The following is a 24422-nucleotide window of genomic DNA, read 5'->3' on the forward strand; positions in this document are numbered from 1 at the left end:
TCGGGATGGGATCTCTGTGGGGGAGTTTAAACTTGTCCTCTCCAGTAATCCTGATCCAGATTGCTGTTTCCCCGCTGCTATCACATCAGTGATCTGGATCAGGATTGCTGGATGGCGGAGGCTGATGGCTGATCAGCTGGGCTGCAGGGAAAAGTGGGCGAGGCTCTGGCGGGCTGCACGGAGAGTGGCCAAGGGCCGTGGGTTGTCCACTTTTATCCTAAGAGGCGGGGCAATCACCTTCCCACTCAGTTTTCTTCAGAAACTACAGCGAATCCTTCTGAAGCAACTAGTTTCTGCAGCTTTAGTCAGTCATTTCATTTTATTTAAGTGGCTTCTTTCTCCCTTTCTGTAACATTTCCTTTCCCTCTCCTTGTTAGGGATCATTTGTCCCTGTTTTCTGTTCGTTCAAGGAGTAACATTTCTTAGTCGGTGCCAACAGGCATATGGTATAGCAACTATCTTTCAAGAAGTGCTGATCTTTGGGGGGAAACTCTCCAGTGACTATGACCACTGCCTTTTCTGCTTGAGAAACTCTCACAAAGTACATTTCTGCCCTCATTATGAGCAGTTCACGATGCAAGCAAGGTATAATTAACACATGTGGGTCCAGGTGTGTCTCTGGGAGTGTGCTCTGATGGCTTCAGTCTCTGATTCAGTGGACAGCCCCCTTGGTAAGTCTGGGGCCCACCTGGCCTGCTCATGAAAGGCACATTGTCATTTCTCACCCACACATGATTGGAAAATGGGTCTGTTCTTCTTCAAGTTCTCTGTGCATGATACATATGGGCTCTGCACCTGTGCGGAGCCTCAACCAGGAACTTTCTCTAGCTGAGGAATTCTTTTGGCGGGAACGCTCCCTCACCTTCTCATTGTGCATGTGCATGGCAGGTTCTCACCTATTCCCTCAGTTCTCTTTCGACCACTGTTGTGGCAGTCTTCTAGAGAATCTTCTCTGTTGGTTCATTTTTTCCTGAGGGAAATCAGAACTTGCTGAGGTTTAATTTTTGTTTCTTCTATATTTATCTTCGTGTCTTCTTGTTTTTCAGTGGTATTGTGTTTGCTTTTATTTTATTTGCAGTCGCCTGAGGGCGTATGTCCCTTCAGGCCCATTTCCGTAAATGTCCCTGCTATGGCAGTAAACTCCTTCCAACAGATGGACACTCACTCTGTCTTTTCTGTTAGGGAGAAGGTCAAAAAGTGGATATTTGCACCTTCTGCCAAGCCTTCTCAAAGCAGGTGAGGCACAATTGAGTAGTGAGACTTTGCACTGTGCTCTGGGAAAACGCCTTGGAGGCAGTGGAGTCTGTGGACAACCTGCCAAAATGTTGAAAGACCCCGCCCAATCGGGGCATCAAAGACCCATTTGCCTGGGGAGTCTTTGGTGGCTCTGAGATAGAAGTCCCTGTTGCCACCAGCCACCACTTCTAACGCTGTGTGTACCAACCTACCGACACCAGGTCAGACTCTTAACACTGCAGTGGCCAAAAATACATCTAAAAAGGCAAGAGCACGTAAGTCTCACTTGGAATGGCAGAAGGTGAAAAAGAGATTGTCTTCTAAGTTGCTAGAGCTTCAAGCTTCCATCCCAGTGGTTGTGGTACCTACCACCACAGCCAGTGTCTCCACCACTTTTGAATTCACCAATACGGGTGCATCTGCCCCCTATCGGGACTGAAGCGAAAAGTTGAACGAGTAGAGGACCCTCTTGTTATAGCCTCTACATAGAAGGGTGAGATCAGAGAGGCATCTCCACTCCCGATACCTCAGCAGGGGACATCCTTGAGGAGGAGGCCCTCATTCAATAGGTACTATCCTCCCCCTCCAGACTTCACAAGACTTTGGGCAGGTCTCACAAGATTTCAGGCGACCTCCCCTGCTCCCCACAGCCAGGAGAGAAAGGCTACAATGGTGGGCAGGCAGCAGCAGCAGGGGCTTGCCTCAGGCTGCAAGCTAAGTTGGTCGGGGCCTGTTCAGATCACAGAGGTTGGTTCTCTGAGAGCAGTCTCAGTATCAATCTCGCTCATCCTTCCGTGACTGGGATAGACAATCCCCATCTCGTTGGGACCTTCCTCGACACCGGTACTGCATTGATGACCCACGTTGGAGATGTAACATGTATGATGGCCGGGACTTCTACAGATCAAATGGCCAGTATTCAGGTAGGGCTTCGTAGGGCTACTGACATGCTCCATCAGCTACGGTTTTGAGGCCAGGTCCAATTCAAGAAATGTTTGTGGCTCCTTCACCAGTGTTCCATCTGGCTTAGCAGGTATCTGTTCCAACACCCGACACCTAATTTCATTATTGTGGTAGCATCACAGGGCAAGTCACAGAAAGTCCATGCCTTGCCTGTGGATAAAGAAGGCAACCAGCTAGACCTGAGGGATGGTGTATTTATTCTTCCATTGCACTGGGGTTGAGGGTAGTGAATTATGAAGTGGTGATATCCCACTACCAGCTTTTTCTATGGGAGAAGGTAGGATTGCTGTTTGACCATTTTCTGGAGGACAAACAAGACCTGGCCCGAGTGTTTCAAGGTGAGGCCTTGTGACTCTCTCGCCAACAGATTAACATGTCCAGACATATGGCTGACTGTGATGCAAAGGTGATGTCGGCTTCCATAGCTCTGAAGAGACATGCATGGCTTAGATCCATGGGTTTGTCACATGAAGCACCATCTAGGACTGTAGATCTTCCTTTCGATGGCAAGCATTTATTTAATGGCAAGATGGATGAGGCCATGGACTTAGTCCAGAAGGCCAAGACTACAGCATGGAAAATGAGTATTGGCCAAGTCATCCTATCAACAGAAAAGGTGGTTTTGTGAACTATCTTATAAGCACTCTCATTCACTCACCAGACAAATGTTTCATCAGTCCCAGACACAAGCCCCGAAATGCCAGTTTCAGTCCACTAAGTTCTGGAACAGCAGAAGGAAACAAGATGCCAGCAGCAAACATCTCCCTTTTCCAGTTTCTGTCTGGAAACCACCCCATCTTTAGCACCCATCTCTCGCTTTATCTCCCCATATGGAAGCAGATAATATTGGACTCTTGGGTCCTCTCTATTAAACAGAGGGGTTACAGAATCGAGTTTGATGACCCCCTTCCAAACAATGCATCAAGACCACTGCTCCTTCTGAGATGTTACTTGTGGAAGAGGGTACCCTTCTAACGACGGGAGTGATAGAATGGGTCCCAAAACAACAACTACGTTAAGTCCTCCCATTATTTTACCATTTCAAAAAGAGATGGAGGCCCTCGACTGATTCTGGACCTCAGAGAGTTAAACTCATATATCATCCTCAAGCTCTTCTGGATGGTTATACTTGCTTCCAGTCTTCCTCTGATCTGGGAAGGAGATTGGTTATGGAACCTTTTTAAATTATGGGTTCCAATGTGGCAGCCATAACATCAGAAAATGAGGTGGTCTATAAATAAAAAGCTGGCCAAAATAGTGGTTTGCAATAAGAAACCTAGCATGAAAGTGTTCATAAAGGCAGGGTTTTTTTTCCTGTTTAAAAAGGGTGTATGATATAATGCATACAAATGTCATGTGAAAACACCACTTTCTTGAGCTGAGGCCTGGTTATGGGACTGACACTGCTTTGGTCACCTTGGTGGACAGTCTACATTGGGAACTGGGCAGGGAGAGTGTGTTCCTGTTGGTTCTGCTGGGCCTTTTGGTGTCTTTCAATATATCCTTCTGAGGTGTCTGTCTGAGGTGGGACTGGGAGGTGGGACTGTTATATGGCAGCTCTAGTCTTTCTTGGAAAGGCAATCTCAGTAGGTAGTGCTGGGGGATTCCTGTTTGGCCATTGGCTTGTAGTGTCCCTCAGGGTTCCATCTTATCCCCCATACTATTTAACATATACATGAAACCGCTGGGAGAGTTTTTCTGGAGTTTTGGGTTTTGGTGCCACCGGTATGCTGATGACACCCAACTCTATCTCTCCTTTCCATTTAAATTCAAGGAAGCTGTTTTGGTTCTAAATCAGTGCGTGATATCAGTAATAGACTAGATGAGGGCAAACAAATAAAGCTTAATCCAGACAAGACAGAAGTGCCTTTGGTCAGTCGAAAGGCAGATTAGGGAATAGAGATTCAACCTGTGCTGGATGGGGTTACACTCTCCCGAAGACTGAAGTTCACACTTTTGGTGTACTCTTGCACTCGGCCCTGAACATGGGTACTCAGGTCTCAGCAGTGGCCAGGAGTGTGTTTGCACAGCTGTGACTAGTGCACCAACTGCACCCGTTCCTAGAGATGCCTGATCTGGCCACAGTCATGCATTCCTTAATTACATCCCATTTGGACTACTGTAATGTGCTTGATGTGGGACTATCTTCAAAAACTGTTCAGAAACTTCATCTGATCCAGAATGCTATGGCTACACAGTTGACTGGGGCCAGTTACAGGGAACATGCAACTCCCTTCTTACAATACTTTCACTGACTACCAGTCTGTTTCTGGGAAGAATTCTAGGTGCTGGTTATGACCTCTAAAGCCCTATACGGCTTGGGACCAGGCTACCTGAAAGACTGCTATCCCCTGGCTGCCCAGTTTGTAATATCTCTGGAGAGGCCCTTTATTCAAGACTTCTGCCTTGAGAGGCACATTTAGTGGCAACCCGAAAGAGGGACTTTTTGGTGGCTGCTCCCAGGCTGTGGAACTCCCTCCCAAGGGAAGCTAGGTTTACTCCTTCTCTGCTGTCCTTCTGCTGGCAGGCAAAGACTACTTTATTCAAAAAGGCCTTTGGCTTATAAGTGGGTCTGTTGGGCTGGGTGCTGTTTTTTTATTGGTTTTTATTTTTATTTTATGTTATTATTGTTGTTCTGTAATTGTTATGTTTTTATTGTATTTTAATGTATTGTTTTTATTGTTTTGATCAGTTTTAATTGCCTCGAGTGCCATTTTTTGATAGAAAGGTGTGGTACAAATCAAATAAATAAAAAAAGAAAAATAAGTGGCCCCTGGCCCCAAGAAGAGCTTTCTTGTCACACCAGCCTCTTTGAATTTCTGGCAGTGCTCCTTCCTCCCTTTTCTGAATGGTCGAATGGCCACCAAATTTTCTGTGATTGTGCAGGGGGCACATGATGACATACCATCTCTCTTAAAGGGACTTTTAGGAAAGAAAAATGGTGGCTACCAGCGACTGGAAGAGCTCTGGGCATTAGTGGTGAGCTTTGTCCCCACTGTGGCTTTGACCCCCCTCAAACATTGACAGAGGTTAGAGTTCACTTGTCCTGCTCCCAATTCAAGCCAAAAGTTCTCATCTGAGAACTTTCAACTCAGCACTGGTATCTACAACCAACCTGTGCTACAAGTTGGCTGCCATTGAGGACTTACTCCAGGGGAAGCATGGAATCATCCTCAGGAATGGTTGTGGGGCAGGCCATTTGTCTAATGGTTGAAAGGAACTATTTGATTGACCGCTTCCACTTCCTTAAAACATTATGCTGTTGATTTGTGCTCCAGAGTGAATGCCTTGTTTGGAAGTTGAGTTCTTCAGAGCCTGCTTGACTAAGGACACAGCCACCGGCTCCAGGCATGTTGTTTGCTGATCTCCTATAGGTGTGACTGCACAGACGCCACAAAGAAGAAAGACAGGTTGAAACAAAAACATGTTGAATGGTCATCTGTACAGTCACACAACACACCCTTCTTCTGGCAGCTGGTGTCCTTCCAGTACCAATATTGGTGGTTGCTCGAAGGAACTGAATGGGAAGGCACTCGCCCTGCCTCATAGGGGCATGGATAGTTAGGTACCTTCCCCTTTCCTAAGGGTGGAATGAATGCCACTAAAGAGCTAAAGCGAATGTTTTTGAATATGGCTCTGTGCAGTGCAGATCCTATGTGTGTGACTGCACAGATAACCACTCAAAGAACACTGTCGAGGGGCTATAGCTCAGTGGCGGAGCACCTGCTTCTCATGTGGTAGGTTCCAGGTTCAATCTCCAAGTAAAAGAATCAGGTAGCAGGTGATGGGAAAGACCTTCTGCATGAGACCCTGGTGAGCCACTGCTGGTCAGGATAGACAATACTGGCCTGGATGGACAAATAGTCTGATCTGCTAGAAGGTCATGTCCTGTGTTCCTAACATCAGTTCCAGGTAGCTAACTGTAGCTGTCTTCAGTCTTTCCCATTCCTTCTACCAGAGAACTTTCACTCTGCTGTAAAACTGTGGCTCCTCTTAATGTATACTTTCTGCTGGGGAGCATAATACATGGTTATCCCAGAATCTCTTACAAGAAAACTTACATAGCGGGAGGGAAAGCATTGACCAGGGCATTATCAGCATTTCTCTCCAGGAAGACAGATATAGAGTCCGTTCGAGCATCCAGAATAAGCAGATAGTACCGCCTTTATGGGAACGTACCATCTCAGAATGTAGGCAGGGCATCTCATGCTTCTGTGATCCCTTGAGCCAAAAGCTCCCTACATGTGGGAAGGTAGCATTTAAATATAGACCTGAATTGTAGTGTGTTGACTGGCAAATGCTTCAGCAGCAAGGAGCGTCTACAGAACTTACAGTGTCTACCTACTACCTAGCAATACTTGCCCTTTCCCTTCACCCTGTACATTCACTGGAGTGAAGAAGGAGTTGACTTTTAATGTGGAACCTTTTTAAATTGCTTTCAATGTGGCAGCCATAACAGAAGAAAATGAGGTGGCCTGTAAAAAAAAGCTGGCCAAAATAGTGGTTTTCAATAAGAAACCCTATCACGAAAGTGTTCATACAGACAGATTTTTTTCCTGTTTAATGCATACAAATGTCAAGTGTAAACACTACTGTAAATATTTTCTTAAACTTTAGATTTTCTTTTGTGTTTCTAATGGGCACTGTTCCCATTTTATGGTTGTATTTAAATTCTACAAAAGGGTAATTTCTAATTAGGTGTGATCCAGATTCCATTTATTTTAGAACTACTCATGTAGCTGAATGCTTCACTCCAATTATTATTCCAATTGTGTGTGTATGTCAGCACATAGATATGGAGGCAAGCAGCTTACACATAATGAAATTCCTTTTTTGTATTTCTGGTAGAAATATTTAACTGATTTCCCAGTAATTCTGTTGTTTCCTTAGAAATCTGCTGTTTCTTTCACTTTAAACATGCAAACAAATGAGAAAAACCAACACATTTTAAATATGTGCATATACTACACATGTTTCTATTCCTTATTCCAGGCCTATGCCTGAACTGCCAGTCACCCCAATCGAGCATGCTTGGGAGAATGCTTCTTTGTGTGCATGTCATGATTAATGTGGGACTTCACGCACAGAAACATACCACACAAGTCAGGGATTGCACATGCAGTGCTGATTAGATGGTTGGCACTATCTCTTTTGACAGTACTGATCACCTGTTTGGGGCGGAAATGTGAGTCCCATTTCTCCTCCCCTTATGGAGTGGAGGAAGGGATTTGGAACCAGGCTCCTCCTGTTTCAAAGAGGTGAGTGGCACCCTCAAAGTTGATAGCACAAATCACATCTGTACATCTGAACTAGTTATAATAGAAGAGTTAGCGTCAAGGAAGCATGCTTTTCCAAAATAGCTTCTAGTTAGTAGCTGAAATGAGTCATCTTGATTTTATAACTTTGTTTGGTATATAGATATTGTGGTGTGACTGAGTAGCTTATACACATAATAGGAATGTCTTACATTGTATATCTCAAATGGCGTAAACTCTTGTTACTCCAGATACAAGAAATTGGTTGAATATCTATCAGTCACACTTGCAGCTCTGAGGAGCTATTGTTTTGAAGAGAGTTTTAAAGATGTAACATGACTTAATGTAGCCTGACTGAAAGACTTTTAATTGGCATAAATGGGTATCACCTCTCCTCATGCACACTGAACATACAAGGATATCTTTAAAGGGTTACTCTGTGATCTATGCAAAGGGGATTCAGTGTGTTGTTGAGAGAATCTCTGAAGGATCTGCACATGGAGCCAGGATGACTTAGCAAGGTATTGTTGTCCAGAATATAGAACAATATTATATCAAAGATAAGAACCCAAACTAAATAATGCAAAGATTGCTTCATATGAAAGCATATGGTTATATGAAAGTATGAGTGCTACTTACACCTATTTTTTTAAACAGTCAGCAGTGCTGTGTATTTACCTTTCTTATCAGAACACCATAGAATTATAAATAAACTATAAGAAATGCTACAGGGAAGACAATTAATTTAAAACCTTGGATCCCATCAATATTTGGCAATGGGGAGGTGAAGAACTGAATGACAGCTTTTGAAGGAGGGTAATGCAAATTTGTGAAAGAGGGTACCTGTGAAGGAATTTTCAGTGAAACAATAATTGCTATACAGGCATTATTCATTTATCTTGCTTTTGTCATAATTCGCACTCATGTTCTTATGGTACGCATTTTTGTGTATGTGAACAAAGTTGTAAATTCTGATACAGCATTTGTAGATGAATGTCTTACTGTGGACATATTATGCCTTGCAGATACTTGGTTACTTTGACTATGCTTTCACAGCCATCTTTACTGTTGAAATCCTGTTAAAGGTAAATAGCTGTTAATTGATCCTTGTTAACTCAAATACAGCTTTAGCAATAATGTTTGTAACTTTTTGCTTATTTCCAGATCCTAGGGTATGCAGACTATGTCTTCACTAGTATGTTTACCTTTGAGATCATTCTGAAGGTAACAGGTTTATAAAGAAGTCTCCTTAAAAGGATTTTTTCTGTGTGTTGCCCACCAAGAAAAGGCATTTGAAGTGTTCTCCGCCTTTTCACTCAACAATCAAATCTAAACCTTTTTGAAAGCAAAGGATACTTTTTCATTTGTTATTTTTTACCATTGGGTGCATGTAGAAACTACTTTTTTATCATCACATCAACCTGACAGCTCATTAACTCCTTTTTTCTACTTCCGGTTTGTCAGAAGAAGGAAAAATATTTCACTACGTGAAATATTTCATGCACTACACTACAGGTTCACGCATGAACTTTCCTCCTCCTCCCTTTTTTGGCATTTCAAAAAGAAAGATCTTAAATCTTTTAAAGGAGGAGCCTGTAACTTCCCGTTTCTTTTTCTGAACTATATATATATATATATATATATATTCATGGAGCTAAAATAGTAGATCGCTATTTTCTTGCAAAAGGACTTGCAAGATACTTTGCCTTTTATGAAACATACTAAGATCCTTTATCTTGGATATACATTTAAATACATGAAGAGGCATAAACATGCTTACTTAAATGTATTGCATGAGTTTAGAACTGGTATTTCAATGTATAGTCTGTGTACTGATTACAAGGGACAGCCACTAGGTGTACTCAGAATTCTAATAAATAGTTTAGCCTGGCATTCCAGCAGTGTAACTCTTGAGGTACTATTGATGCTGAAGTTGAACCAATGAACCACTGGAAAATCACCAGGGTCATAGAAAACATGTGGACACACATTTTGCTGCCTTCAAGATTGGGGACATCTCATTCAGCCGCATCAGTCTCAAGTCACTTATTGACCAGCCCTGAATATAACTTTGGACCTTCTGGTATTATAAGAAATCAGTACATAAACTTTGCATTTCCAACTAAGGTTTAAGCATAACAGCAGACCTATTTCCTGATTTATTGTGTGTTCTTTTTACAGTGCAGTTTGATTAACATTATATAACAACACTGATTTGGGCTGTTTACAAGATATGGTCGGTTTAATACGGGATACGGTTTTTGTTTTCACCTGCTGTTACTTATAACCAATTTTTCAGTAGCCATGCTCTGAAAATGTGAAAATGGATTCAGATAAACAGAGACAGTGGGCTTAAGTGAAGTCTAAAACAGTCTGAATGTGAGGGACTCTCCGCTTTCTCTGAACATGATACATTTTTATATCAATGTGGAGTGTTTGAACATGCTCACTATTTTGAGAAAGGTTGCATTTCTTGATCTCAGTCCTGCTGTTGATATGTTTCCCCGGGAAGATGAGGGACTATTTAGCATGATATTGGGGGGAACTTGAAATAATGGGTTATATTGAGGTAAGAAGAATGTTTGGGATAATACAGCACTTCCTCACTCTGGTGGATGCTGCATGAAATGGATTGTGCCCTAAAACTAGAACACATGGCAGAAGCCAAAACTTTTAGCATTATGTAACCAATCATGATTGTGTGTGAGAATAGTGGCTTCCATTTCTCTGCGTTTAAAAAACCCAACTATTTTATTTATTTATATTTACTGATTTACCGATATCTGACGCTAATGTGTCATTAGTGTTGCATCAGTCAAATTCTTTAATTTTAATATTGGCGGTCATTTTTGTATTCTGATTGTTCTAACAAGCAAGAGTCATTCACTGCAAACATCTTGTAAGCAGCCTATACATGAAACAAACAGAGGAGAAACGAAACGTAAACTGTGACCATTTTGTTTTTAGCTGACAGTATTTGGAGCGTTCCTTCACAAAGGGTCTTTCTGTCGGAATTACTTCAACTTGCTGGACTTGTTGGTAGTGGGTGTTTCTCTTGTGTCATTTGGCATTCAGTAAGTATTGCCATGGACCTGCAAAATTTTTTTCTTCCTTGTTCGTTTTGGTGGCAATGCTTATATTCATAGATTTATATTTGGTGGTTGTTCTTTGTTATATTCATCTGCATTGTGTATATAAGCAATACTCATTTCCCCATTCAACACCAGGCCACTCGGTATCATAGACACTCGGTATCATAAAAAGAGGTTTTTGCCTCTTACTTCAATGTTGCCGTCAAGGAATGAGGCAGCTAGTCACTAATATAAAAGGGCATACCAAGGGACATCATGGGGTTGCAGGCTAAATCTGTTCCCTTCACCTAATTACCTCAGCCATTGAAAATCAAGCCTGCCCCTGTTTGCATAGCTCTGAGCCTACATCTACATAGACCCACCGTGAGATTTTTTCTTCGATACAGAGGAGTGCGATGTTATGTCGGGAACAGGCTGTTATCTATTGAGATTGTATTATTACTGCTATTACAACAACAAAACAACAACAACAACATTAATATTAATGATACTAGCCATAGTTATAATTATTTGGCACAGGGGCTAAGAGCCCCTCTTTAGTCACCTCCTCTTGCCGATGGATCTGTAACTTTCCGCCACCCCCCAAATACGTTTCTCAAGGACATACCAAGGTTGCTGTACCATTAACTTCCCCCGTACTTGGCTCTGCAGCTGTCTCCCCAATAGAATTACTACCTTTTACTCTGGCAACAGAGCTCTAGCTTCATCCCCAGCACTTTGAGAACAGGAAAAGGCCAGCCTTTGTTTGATCTCTACCTTCATCCTATGCAAGTATAGGGTATGGGTACTGGGTGAAGAACTCAGCATCCTGAGAACTTCTGGGCTAGCCCAGATGGCTTAAAGTTCTAACAGAGAATGCAGACTTTGAATCTGATTTGCTGTCTGCCTTCAGAATCTCTTCTTTTTTTCTTTAATTTCAGTAGAATAGGAGAAGAAAAGGAGAGGTCCACAGAGGGCTAGTTAGAAGGTTACAGGTCGCAAATGGATTGGTGCTTATGCTCATTCACAGACTCAATTGCAGGAGGAAGGGGGCACTGATTGGAGGCTAGTCTACTGCTGAGACAGCCTGCCTTCCACTTCCCCATCCCCACCCTAGGAGATGAGAAGCCCAAAGATCAGTGGAAATGGAAACTGGTTACCTTGGGATCATAGTTTTTAAATGTGGGGTATACTCAGCCCTGCCTGGAATAGAAAAATAAATCCACATTATTCACATCACAAATTGTTCTGGCATCTGTGTCAGATATGTGCTGTCGTTTTGATTGTGTTTATTCAGTTTCATTGGATTTTCTCTGTTTTTTGTTTTTAATTCATAATTCTTTGTTGTTTGTTTTTGAAGTTAATATAACTAGATTTTACTGAGAATCCCTTTGAGAGGTAAAAATAGAGATGATCAATTACAGCTGTAGAAATAACCCAGACAAAAAAGACAGCTAGATATGATTCCCACCAAGTTTTGAGGAAATCCTTTGGCAAGGGATTTTTTTAATGGTTTATTTAAAAAAAAAAGAACTGCTTGGGACTAGTTTTCTACTGCAGCACATGTTAAGCACACCTGAGTGTACTTAGATCTGCTGCAGCAAAAAACTTGTTCAAAGGCATTTTTATTAAAAAGCATTAACATTTTCCCCTTGCTAAAGAGTTATTCACAGTGAGAGCCTGCTGGGTAAAAACAGAAGAAGAAAAAGTGGAGAAAAAAGACTGGAAATAATTTGTAACTAATTAATCCTAGAAGTAAATGAAAGTATTAAAATTGATGGGGTTGCTGTGCATGAATGCTACTTAAGTTTAGCATAGTAGATGAGTAACATTAAGTCATAACCAACTAATGCTTTATTATTCTTATTCTTTACTTTTTATCTAGATCAAGTGCTATCTCAGTTGTGAAGATTCTGAGAGTTTTAAGAGTCTTAAGGCCCTTAAGGGCTATTAACAGAGCAAAAGGACTTAAGGTTTTTATCTTAATTTTCTTTGCAAATTATATATTCTGCTTACAGACGAAAAAAGATTAAAAACATGAATTGCACTGAAGAAGATTCACCTTAATATGTCGTAGGGACTTTTGTGCAGATATTTACCCTGTCTAGAATAAAACTGCTTTTCAGCCTCATTTTGAGGTTCATCTCTCTTCTTGTTGCTTTTGGTGCTACCTTCCTCTTTCCCCCAAACACTAATGGGGTTGCTTTTGCAGCCATTATGCTTCACGGGAGATTTCTAGATTCCCCCTTCCCTCTAGGTTTCTTCATGACTCATACTTCTGGGCCCCAATGGTGTGCTGCTTGGATGGGCTTATCTCCCCTATTCCTGGACCTAGTGAACTCCTGGTCCACTTTCTTCCCTGGCATTTCCTTTTGCACTATCAGACCTTCTGCTTTACCTTGCCCTGCTTTTGCAGTGCAGTAGAAGCATTCACACTGAGACAGCTCAGGAAGAGTAATTCTCTTCCATCTGCTCTAGTAGCAAACATTTGAGGAACCAATCCTATACCCATTTTTCAGAGAACAAGCCTCATTGAACTTAGTGGACTTAAATTTAAGTAGACATGTATAGGATTGTGCTGTTAGAGCCTGTGAACACTGCTTAGGATTGCCTAGTGGTGAGACCAACCCTACCAATGGCAGTATTATCATTCTGTGGTATATGAGACATACTGTTTCCTATTGCTTACAAATTCTGACTATGAAATTTATGAGACAACATTTTGAATGCTAAATTATATTAGACCTCTGGTTGGTATATTTTTAAAAAATCATAAACTGCAATTAAAATGATTGTTCATTAAGCACGACAATCAAGCACCCAACTATTTTTTAACATTTAAAATTATGTTTAAATAACTGACCCTTCTCTTTCCTTTCATTCCCCACAGCATGTTGTTCAGTGTGTCTTTGTTGCTATTCGAACTATTGGTAATATTATGATTGTTACAACTCTGCTCCAGTTCATGTTTGCGTGTATTGGTGTCCAGCTCTTTAAGGTAAGGAGAAGAAAAAACTTACTCTTTCCAGAACATTGTCATCCCCCAACCCTGCACAACGACCTGCCCTGGTAAATCATTACTTGTGAGCCTCATTGAGCTCCTACAGAGATGTTTGAAAAATGAAGATGTAGGAATGGTGAATAGTTGTGTGCCCTTGATTCTACCTGCATGTTCTGTTTTATGCATAGGGAAAATTCTATCGATGCACAGATGAAGCAAAACAAAACCCTGTGGAGTGCCGGTAAGAATGTTTTCCATTTTTCTTCATAAATTAGTGCATTACAAAAGAAAGAAATATTCTTCTCAAGGTATGAGACAATTGCCACAGTAGTTGTTTGCTTTTTCTTCTATAGGGGAATATTTATTATTTATAAAGATGGAGATGTGGAGAGCCCAATGGTGAGGGAGAGAATATGGCAGAACAGTGATTTCAACTTTGATAACGTGCTTACTGCTATGATGGCTCTTTTTACTGTTTCTACTTTTGAAGGCTGGCCTGCGTAAGTAAAGTTGTTCTGGTGATATTTTTGGAGAGTGAGCAGCTGCTTATGCTTTTTGAAGAATTGGGTCTTGTGGGCATGACTGTGGGTAGCACTTTTGGAAGAAAATAACTGTGATTATGCATCCCATATGCTTATCCTTCTACACCCAAATATTCTACACCCCAGTATTGAGCCATTTTCTGATCGTGTTGCTTTTCCCCCCATTCTTAGTGTTCCCCCATTTCCCTCTTTATCTCTTCCAGATGCTTGTGGAGGCCACTTGCGATCTGTACCTTTGGACACTGTAGAACTCTCTCTCTCCTACTTAATGGCAGTTAATAAACTATGAAAATAAGCCAGGATGTGATAGTGGCTTATTTTCCCAGATAGTTAACTGATATTAAGCCAGAATTCCCCAGTTTGGACTGAACAGAGAATCCTGGTTTAATACAAGCCAGGATTTTTGCACCAAAGCTGGCACACAGCAAGAGGAAGGATGAGGAACAAGTGCCTGGCCCTAATCATAGAATAGTAGGGTTGGAAGGGGCCTATAAGACCATGTAGTCCAGCCCCCTGCTCAATGCAGGAATCCAGGTCAAAGCATCCCTGACAGATGGCTGTCCAGCCTTGTCTTGAATGCCTTCAGTGTGCCCACTACCTCCCTAGGTAATGCCCATTCCTTGCTTCATAAACGATGCTTTATGAAGTCTCAAATGGTTATCTGAACTGTGTAGTATTGTTTGTGGTTTCTGTATTATCCCAGTTCTCTCTGAGTTGTCTGATGGTGGGGAAAACAATTGAATGGGGATTCTGGCTCTTTTTGGCCTGTGTATCCAGGCCAGATTGCAAGGAACTCACAAAGATATATATGTACCATGTGCATTTCACTTTTTGTGTCTGTTCATCAAATTGCACTGTTAATGAAAGTGACAAATATCGAAGGTACCTTTTCCAGGCAGGAAGTGTCTAGTATATATTTCTTAGGGTACAACCCTGTGTGTTTAGACAGAAAAAAGTCCTACAGCTCCCAGCATTTCCCAGCCTGCCATACTGGCTGGGGAGTTGTGGGACTATTTCTGTGTAAAGATGCATAGGATTGCACCCTTAGGCTGCAATCCTATATCCACTTACATGTGATGGAGGGAGCAATCCTATGGCCGCTAGACAGCAGTTAGATGGCCATAGGATATCCTGTTTTCTGGGAACCAACCTCAGAGCCCATGCTCCGAGGTCAGTTCCCAGAGAACCGACCTCCCCCAACTTCCACACTGCCTCCAAGGCAGCACGGAACAGCCCCATCCTCTGCACTCGCAAGAGGAGCGCTGAGCAGCTGAAAAGGGGCATGTCTGGGGGCATTCTGGGGCGGGGAGGGCGGAAATTCTCCTGCCCTACATTTTCAGCTAGACAGCTGCAATCGGCTGTCGAGCTGAAAATGCAGGGCAGGAGAATCGCGGAGGGAACGATCCCCTCCGTGCTTCTCCTGCCCTGCTTTGGATAGGCGGTCGCCTCCGAATTCGGAGGCGGCCGCCTATCTGGATAGGATTGTGCCCTAAGCCTCATAGACTCGGTGGGACTTACTTCTGAGTAGACATGCATAGGATTGCATGTCTACTCAGGTTCAGGGATGCTCTGACTCAGGGATGCTCTGAATCCTGATTCAGGGATGCTCTGACTTGGATTCCTGCATTGAGCCGGGGGTTGGACTCAATGGCCTTGTAGGCCCCTTCCAACCCTACTATTCTATGATTCTATGATTGTGCTGTTAGATATGTTTTATATAGTGGATCTGCATTTTCATAAACATTCTTTTTTAAAAATAAAGGAATAAAATCAAACAAGTACATAGAAATACTATATTTACATCATTTGACATATTTTGAATTTCAGCCTAGTTTATAGAATTCTTTTGTACAAGATGTGCAAAGTATCCAGGCGCCAACCTTGTTATCTTTTCGGTGCCAGATTAGGATAGATTAGGACCTATCTCTTTTCCCAGGCATTTGGCAGCACATTATGAGTTTTAATCGGTCCTGAATGTATCTTTAGTTATGACTGACTGTTCAAAGTTGATTTTAGTTATACGTTGCTTGTGTATATTGTCTTTGTGCTTTTGTGTAAATGGATTTTAAACTTTGTATATTGTATGTTAATGTTTCAACTTCAACTATTGTATGTTAATGTTTCAAAGAAGTTTCAACTTCTGTAAACCTCCCAGAGAGCTTCGGCTATGGGGTGGTATAGAAATGCAATTAACAACAACAACAACAATTTGCTTTTGAAATAAGGCTTTTAATCTGTATTTTAAGAAATAAAATTTAAGTCATATATTATATAAAACCCATGAGGACCTTCTCAATTATTTATCTAGTTACAGGGTTTTACTTTTAAAAATGTTTTTATCCTGTTTTTTCCTAGAAAGGTCAGTTAATTTCCTGGTGATTTTCCAAATTAATAATTTCTATCCTTTAAATAAAATAAAATTTTTAAGGAAGCAATCCTATGGCTGCTAGTCAGTGGCTAGACGGCCATAGGATACCAACCTCCATCCCCTCCAAGGCAGCACGGAATGGCCCTGCACTCTGCGCTTAGAAGAGGAGTGTGGAGCAGCAAAAATGGGGAATTCCTGGGGGCGTGTCGGGGTGGGGAAGTTGGAAATGCTGGTAATACACATCCTACATGTCATCCGGCTCCTGCTTCCTGTGCTTCGAGGTCCCACAGCTAGCCATAAATGCAGGGCAGCTGAAGCACAGAGGGGACAATCCCCTCCGTGCTTCTCCTGCCCTGCATTGGATAGGTGGTCACCTCCGAGTTCAGAGGCAGCCACCTATCCCGATAGGATTGCTTTCTAAAGCTTTAGTGTGTTTACTTTAAACTGGTGGGGTTTTGTTTTTGCAAATATGTGAATGCAGTAGTTTTGCTTCATAGTCCCCATCAATTTATTGCAACTAGAATTAGAACTTGCAGTACTTAAAACATCTTCTTTCTCTTTTTAAAAAATTATGCAGGCTTCTTTATAAGGCTATAGATTCAAATGGAGAGAACGTAGGTCCAATCTACAATTACAGAGTGGAGATCTCTATTTTCTTCATCATCTACATCATCATTATTGCTTTCTTCATGATGAACATATTTGTTGGCTTTGTAATTGTTACATTCCAAGAACAGGGAGAAAAAGAATACAAGAACTGTGAGCTGGACAAAAATCAGGTAATAAACTGCACTGTTTTAAATTGTAATTATATGAAACCTACATATATTGTTTCAGAAGAGGTCACTCTTCCATTGCTTTACTTGACTGAGTAAGCTTTTGCCATGAACAGCCATAGCAGAGTGGTGGAGTGAATGTGTTGCATGAGAGTCATTGGAAAAGAGGATCCTCCAGTTAATTTGTAACTGGTTAAAGACATAAGCAAAGAGAGCAAAGGCATAAGCAAAGTGAAATAAGCAGTGCAGTATCTCAATCTGTACTGGGACTAGTGTTATTTAATAATCATAACTGATCTGGAGGTAGGAGCAAACAGCCAAGTGGGAAAGTTTATGGATCGCTCTGAATTATTCAAGATGAAGAAAACTGAAGTTGTCTGTGAAGAGCTCCAAACGCAACTTTCCAAACTGGATTAATGGTTTTACAAAATGTAAATGAGGTTCAAGGTAAGTAACTGTAAGTGATGCAGAATGGGACACACACACTCAAACTTTACAAGTAGGTCAGGGCACTTTTTGTTGAATCATCAGGAGTCCCACCTTAATTAATGTTGTATGACATGTGACCTCTCTAAAAACGTGCCCCCCCATCTAAATCAAGGGGAAGGGTTTTAGTCTGTGGGGATTGATGAAATGAGTAAAAATGGTGTCTAGTCCTGGCTAAGTGTGGGTCATGTGGCACCTTTAAGAACATGACCCTCCCTAACTATTTGTTTCCATGTTCTTTTGTATTTCACCTTTGCTTTACAGTTGTTTTGCAAATTAAGGATGTTTCATTTCCCCACCACCACTATATTAGACATTTGCAAATCTGCCCCATAACATTGATACTAGATGCTCTCACTCCTTGCAGGACTTTTAATTTTTTTCTTCCTCTTTGCAACTGCCCATGCTCTGATAATCTCAGTTGGATGACTGTAATGCACTTTTAAGTGGCGCTTTTCCTGAAGATGGTTTGGAAGTTGCAGATAATGCAGAATGCCACTGCTTGCAGAATGCCACTGTCATCTGGGGCAACAAGTCAGGGTCATATTGCAGAAATCCTGAAAGCGCGGTAGTGGCTACCAGTGAGCTGCCAGGCTCAATTCAAAGTGTTGGTGCTAGAGTATAAAGCTCTAATTGGCTCAAGACCAAAGTACTTGAAGGATCACTTCCACCAGTACCAACCAACCTGAGTTTTAAGATCAGTGGATGGTGCCCCTGGGGAGCATGGCTCAGCAGCTAACCCATGAAGCAAGGCCTTCCCTGTGGTAGAACCCCAGTTGTGGAACTCCCTGCCTGTAAAGTTTGGATTGGCCCCCACACTGTTTGCATTTAGGCATCAGTTAAAAATATACCTATTTTTGCAAGTACACAGTGAAAGTTGATGGTAGTTATTTAATTCTGCTGCTGGTTGCTGCTATTGTATTTGTTGTTGATTTGTGAATAGATTTGTGTTTTTAGGATTAGTTTTACCATTGGCTATTATTGAGATTGTTAGCCATGCTGGGTTCTTTCGAGAGGAAGGACAGATGTAAGAATGACTGATACTTATGTAAATGTATCCATACATATAAGAACTTGGGGTCACCCAGTGATATACATGCCGAGATGTTAAATACACATAATTAATAAATATATAATGGAGCTGTCAGTTTATGGATTATTTTTGAAATGCAAAGCTTGCTTTGACTAAATGGTGACTCTCACTGTTATATTTGACATTCTACTTTTTACAGCGTCAGTGTGTGGAATATGCTTTGAAAGCACGACCTTTGCGTAGATACATTCCAAAAAATCCTTACCAATACAAATTTTGGTATATGGTGAACTCTACTGTCTTTGAATACATCATGTTTGTCCTCATCATGCTGAACACACTTTGCTTGGCTATGCAGGTAGGAATGGAATGGAAAGGGGACGAGGGATTCCCTCTCCCCCCTGCAGTCCCCTGTGCACCCTCAAAATATGCTCCAGAGAGTCGGTGGGCCCTCTCACACAGACTTTGGGGGAGACTCCAGGGTCTGCAGGGAGGAGGAGAGGAGCAAATGGATGTCACTCATGCTATGTTGAATTTTGCCCTGTGTTTTTAGAATAGTTAATTTGCAGAATAAAGCCAATTTCCAGCACATCTAGAATGAGAATTATGTATTTGTGAATTTAAAAAATTCTATATAATGCCTTATAGTTTGTATCACACAGTGCCCATGTCACTGGGAGTGATAATTTACTACACTGTTAACCTTAAATGTGGAGCCTTTCACTTTGTTCTGTTTAAGTTATGTCATAAATAAGGCAGAAAAAGACACAGCAAATAACAGCAGCTTAATCAACAGCAGCTATGTAGCAAAGTATTGTCTCCCATTATTGTTGCACTCTTTCTGGAAAAGCTGCTGTTTCCAAACTTCTCCCTGTCATGCAAGTATTAAAGGCACAGGAACACTTGTTGGTTCAAGTTTTGGGAAGTGACTGAGGGTTTTTTTTGACTGCCCACAAATACTCTTAATATTCTTCTCATCTGTTTCATCTGCAGCACTATGGGCAGTCTAAACCTTTTAATGATGCAATGGATATTCTGAATATGGTTTTTACCGCGGTGTTTACTGTTGAAATGGTTCTGAAACTCATTGCATTTAAGCCCAAGGTAAGAGATAATAAATGGTTTAGTTAGGGTTGCCTTTGGGTCAGTTCTTTTAAAACCATGTTTACTTCTGATTAGATACGATACATGCCAAACAAGAGTGTGCATGCTTTTCATGGTAAAGTATCAGAAAAATCTTCACAGAAATGTTAAATCTGATAATGCTGCATATGCAACTGCAGGAAATAAGATGTAGAAATGTTTTCAAAATTGTTATTGCTGAATAATAGATGAGTTCAGGAATATATATTAAAGTCACAGAATTTATTCTTCCTATGTCATTCTTATACTAGAGAACATATTGTTCCACATATTTGGCTATCAGTCTCAATGGTACAAAAAATATTACCCTGAACTTTATGACACAGTCCTAAGAATAGTTGTGCCAGCAAGCAGAGGTAAGGGAACAGATAGTATATCTGACCACTATGGTAGCATAAGATCACAAACCATGGCTGTGTCCATCTTCAGGGGTATTTTGGATAAGCGTGCTGGATGCACTATCGTATAAGTGGTTACAATTTGGGCTGATGGAACATACAAGCATTTGCAAATGGGCCCTTACACATTTGTCATTTTCATAGCTGTGAAATCATTCCTAGCTATTTTTAAAGGAGCAAACAGGCTCGAGCAATTGAGAACATTTGATAAAAATCTGATTTCTTAAAACAAAACTTTTTTTAAAATTAAACATAGAGTTTAGATGTAAACTGGTTAACTGCATCATTTTAATGAAGATTTCATATATATATATATATATATATATATATATATATATATATATGAATGATCTACTTTCAGCCTTTGTCTTATGTGTGTGGCCTTTTAGTATTATTGTCCTCTGAAGCCCCCCTCCCCCAAAACAAAAAATAATTCCCTGTTCACAGAGAGCAATGATATGCTATAGTCATACTGCTGTCCCTGTAGAAAGGACCAATTTCAGGTCAAGTGTATGTGACATGGGAGTTCCATGATTGGAACTCCCAGTGTCTTTTTATTTTAGAAAAAGCAGCCATGGGGGAGGAATTATTTGGACTGTGGCTGTGGTGTGCGTGCGTGTGCGCGTGCTAGCCCTTTGCTCCTGCACTGATTCCCAACAAATCTCTCCCCATTCCCCCCTGCCAAGCTGCTATTAGCTGACAAGGAGAAAATGTATGGCTTAAGCTCTTAAGCCTGGATGTTTTCTCCTCCACAGCCAATAGAAGCTTTGGAGTAGGGGTGGGTTTAGTTTAGGTTCTGGTGCAGGGGCAAAAGCTTAGATGCCCCTTACTGCACCCGTGATTCCAGTTGCAGGCTCTGTGGTTGCTTTTTTCACAGTAACATTACATCAGAGGCCAGAGGCTGCCCTGCCATCAGTCTGAGTGGGACAGCTGCAAATGAAGGGACCAAGAGGCAGCAGTGAGCTGCTTGAGGACAGAGCGGTGTGTGCCACACACCATGCCCCTTGCACCCCTTAAGCTAGCCTGCTGCCCTCAGGATGCTGCCCCATAGCCAGTGTTGAAGTAAAATTCAGCTGCCCATGGGCTGCCATCTTGTCCTTCACCTCAGGCATCAAAATACCTCGGTCTGGCCCTGGTCAGGTGTTCTAATCACATAGCTTCCATGTCATGCATAATTTGACCCTTAAATCCATTTGTATTTGTTGTGAAATTTCAGAATGAATAAAACTCAGGTTTTAAAAAATAAGAACATAAGAGCCATGCTGGATCAGACCAAGGGTCCATCTAGTCCAGCATTTTGTTCACACAGTGGCCAACCAGCTGTCGAAATTGGTGGCTATCACTACATCCTGCAGTAGCAAATTCAGTAGTTTAACTATGCGCTGTGTGAAGAACTTCCTTTTATCTGGCCTGACTCTCCCACCAATTAGTTTCATATGTTCTAGTATTGTGAGAGAGGGAGAAAAAAGTCTCCCTGTCCACATTCTCCACACCATGCATAATTTTGCAGACCTCTATTGTGTCTCCACTTACCCTCCTTTTTTTTCAAGCTAAACAATCCCAGCTGTTGTTCCCTCATAGGGGAGTTGCTCCAGCCCCGTGATCATTTTAGTTTCCCTTTTCTGCACGTTTTCCAGCTCTAAAGTATCTTTTTTTATGTATGGTGCACAGCATTACAAAATAGTGTGCAGCATTACAAAACCAGTGCTTTGGATAACAGCTGCTCAGGAACAAATATGTACGATTAATACAGTATGGACAAGATATGCCCCAGGTGTTTTTTTCTATACATAGTAACATCTACATAAGAATCCCCCCACCCCGTTGATGCATTACTCATGTGTAGAGCATTCATGGTTTGAAGCAGGACTGGGGCCATACTACTGGACCTGCCCCCAACATTCTGTCCCTAGGTAAGCATAGCCCTCCAACGTCTGCATGTTGAGCATGATTGTCTGCAAAGGAACCACTATGTATGAGCATCTTCTTGCATGCAGGGGTGCTGTTAGGATGCCCATGCAACTGGGTGTCCTTCTAGTGTGGAGCTGCTTATGCACAGGGGTTCGCATGCAGATGACTGCGCTCAACACAGACTTTGAAGGGCAGGGCAAGCTTGGGGACGTGGGGCAATATCCAATGCTGCCCATATGCCAGTGGAACGCATTGCTGGTGCAGTGGGAAGCTACTGCTTCCTAAAGCAACTGGAAATGAGCTGAAACACTCATTTCTTGAATGGAAGAGATCAGCAGAACTAGCAGAAGGGAGCTCCGCTGACCGGCTCTGTTTCAAATAAGTGTTTCGGCTTGTTTCCGCGGGTCCCTAGGAAGCACTAGCTTGCTGTTGCACCCGTGGTAGGTCCTGCTGGTGCAACATACTCACGGGAGGCACAGCAGCAACGTCGTCTGCTGCTCATGATGTTGGGGGTAGAGCCAGTAGCAGATGCTCATTCCTCTCATCCCTACGTGCAAGCTACCCATGAATAGGACTAATAGCATGCCAATATCTGCTGTACAAATAGAAATATTTTAATGCCATCTGAAACTAGTATTAAAAGTTCATAAGTATAATTTCATGAAAGTCAACCATTGTGTAATTAAATGTGGAATTATTTCCCCTTTGCCATTTTGTATCAGATTTGTGTGCCAAAAAAGAAAAGATATCTAGTAAGTAGATTGATCTTGGGTTGTTGCAATGATGAATTCTGTGAGATGTGTGATGCAAGTTTACTTGCTGTGACTTGTCCATATATTGCATTTCCCCTTTTCCAGAATCATATTTATTTCTTTTACGTAGTGTTTTATTTATGTTTGCTTGCTTTGGCTTTACACATTACTGAGAACAATATTTGTACATACTGATAGGAAAGGTGTGCCTTAAGGAATCAATATGTGACATGTTATTCTAATATTCCAGAGGTCCCATAGTACCTCATAAAAACACATTTCTTACAAGTGGAATTGTTTCACTTCCATAGATGGCCACACCACCTCAGCAGTGCCCCATAATTTCACCCTGTTCAGTGGCCCCTGGTGTTCTGGAAGAAGAAGGGGCTCAGTCCATCAAGCCTTCTGTAGGGGTGTCTGTTTCTTCTTAAAAGTTAATTAAAACAATGTTGACAAGGGTTTATATTGCAGGGTTTTTAAAAAATGACTTAGGAAAAGAAGGGAAAATGACAAAGAAAATGACAAAAAATATTTCTTAGAACCTCTCTTGCTCTTAGAAAGGGCTTGATATAAAACAATGTACTTTGGAACTTCTGATGAACAGAGGAATTTCCAGAAAGAATGTTTGATGGCTTGAAGAAAAAAAATTAGTACAAATAGTGGCCAAGATATTTTTTCAGCCCTTTCTGTAAGACCAGAGCTGTTCAAAATGGTTGCAGTATTGTTAATGAAATCTGTTCAAAATTCAAGTGTGCTTAAGTCCCACTGATTTTCCTTTTCTCTCTAGTTATGTTAATGGAGCCATGCTTTTTGCCTAGTCACTTATGGACAAACAATCCAAAGCATATTGCTGATACAGTATAACTATAGAGACCATTCAGGCGCTCTCCCTACTTTTTGTGCCTTATTTTGGTCTAGGGTAATCAACATGTATCATACCAAAGAGGCTGTAAATCAGAGGACCATACCTAATATGCATTTGTTATTTACATGCTATTAGCATAATTTGTAATATACATCAATATGTTGGATCTGAAACTATGGCTCATGCGTATGTAGCAATTTCTAGTGTGAGCCTTGAAGACAATCATTAGCAAGCTTAGGCATTATAGCAAGGATACCAGTAAAGGATACTAGTAAATAGCCCCTTGTTAAGACTGTGGGAAATTCTACACTGCAGATTACAGATGTGCCTCGTGTTTCATCAAGCTCTGACTTGAATTCTTCCACTTGCGTGTGTTAAATCCTTTCTGGATTGCACCCAAATAATTAAATCCTTCCTGATGGCTGTTCCCATCAGTAGTGGTCTTGCTAAACAGGAAGTGGAGGATAAGTGTGTCCTTGAAGAACTACCAACTAGTGCATGGATTTGACACTACCATTGTTTTTTGCACCACACCTGCTGAGCCACCCAGGCTGGTCCCGTTAGTCTCTGGACTAGCTGGAATCAGAATGGAGATTGGCACTGTTTCCTTGTGATTACAGTG

At 41.5% G+C, this 24422-nt stretch overlaps 1 protein-coding gene across 2 annotated transcripts in view; it reads left to right on the forward strand.

The window, feature by feature from the left end:
* Nucleotides 1–24422, forward strand: part of CACNA1D (calcium voltage-gated channel subunit alpha1 D) — a 302650-nt gene that overhangs the window by 197682 nt on the left and 80546 nt on the right. For both annotated transcript variants that reach the window (XM_084832473.1, XM_084832474.1), the window contains exons 21-29: nt 8480–8539; nt 10422–10528; nt 12411–12498; nt 13416–13523; nt 13715–13767; nt 13880–14026; nt 17014–17215; nt 18931–19089; nt 19725–19835. In XM_084832473.1, the coding sequence (XP_084688599.1) occupies nt 8480–8539; nt 10422–10528; nt 12411–12498; nt 13416–13523; nt 13715–13767; nt 13880–14026; nt 17014–17215; nt 18931–19089; nt 19725–19835 (1035 nt within the window). The remainder of the gene's footprint in view (nt 1–8479; nt 8540–10421; nt 10529–12410; nt 12499–13415; nt 13524–13714; nt 13768–13879; nt 14027–17013; nt 17216–18930; nt 19090–19724; nt 19836–24422) is intronic.

Source organism: Heloderma suspectum, chromosome 2 (genome assembly GCF_057233095.1).
Source record: "Heloderma suspectum isolate Gila_16-S chromosome 2, 16-S_ref, whole genome shotgun sequence".
Classification (NCBI taxonomy): Eukaryota; Metazoa; Chordata; class Lepidosauria; order Squamata; family Helodermatidae; genus Heloderma; species Heloderma suspectum.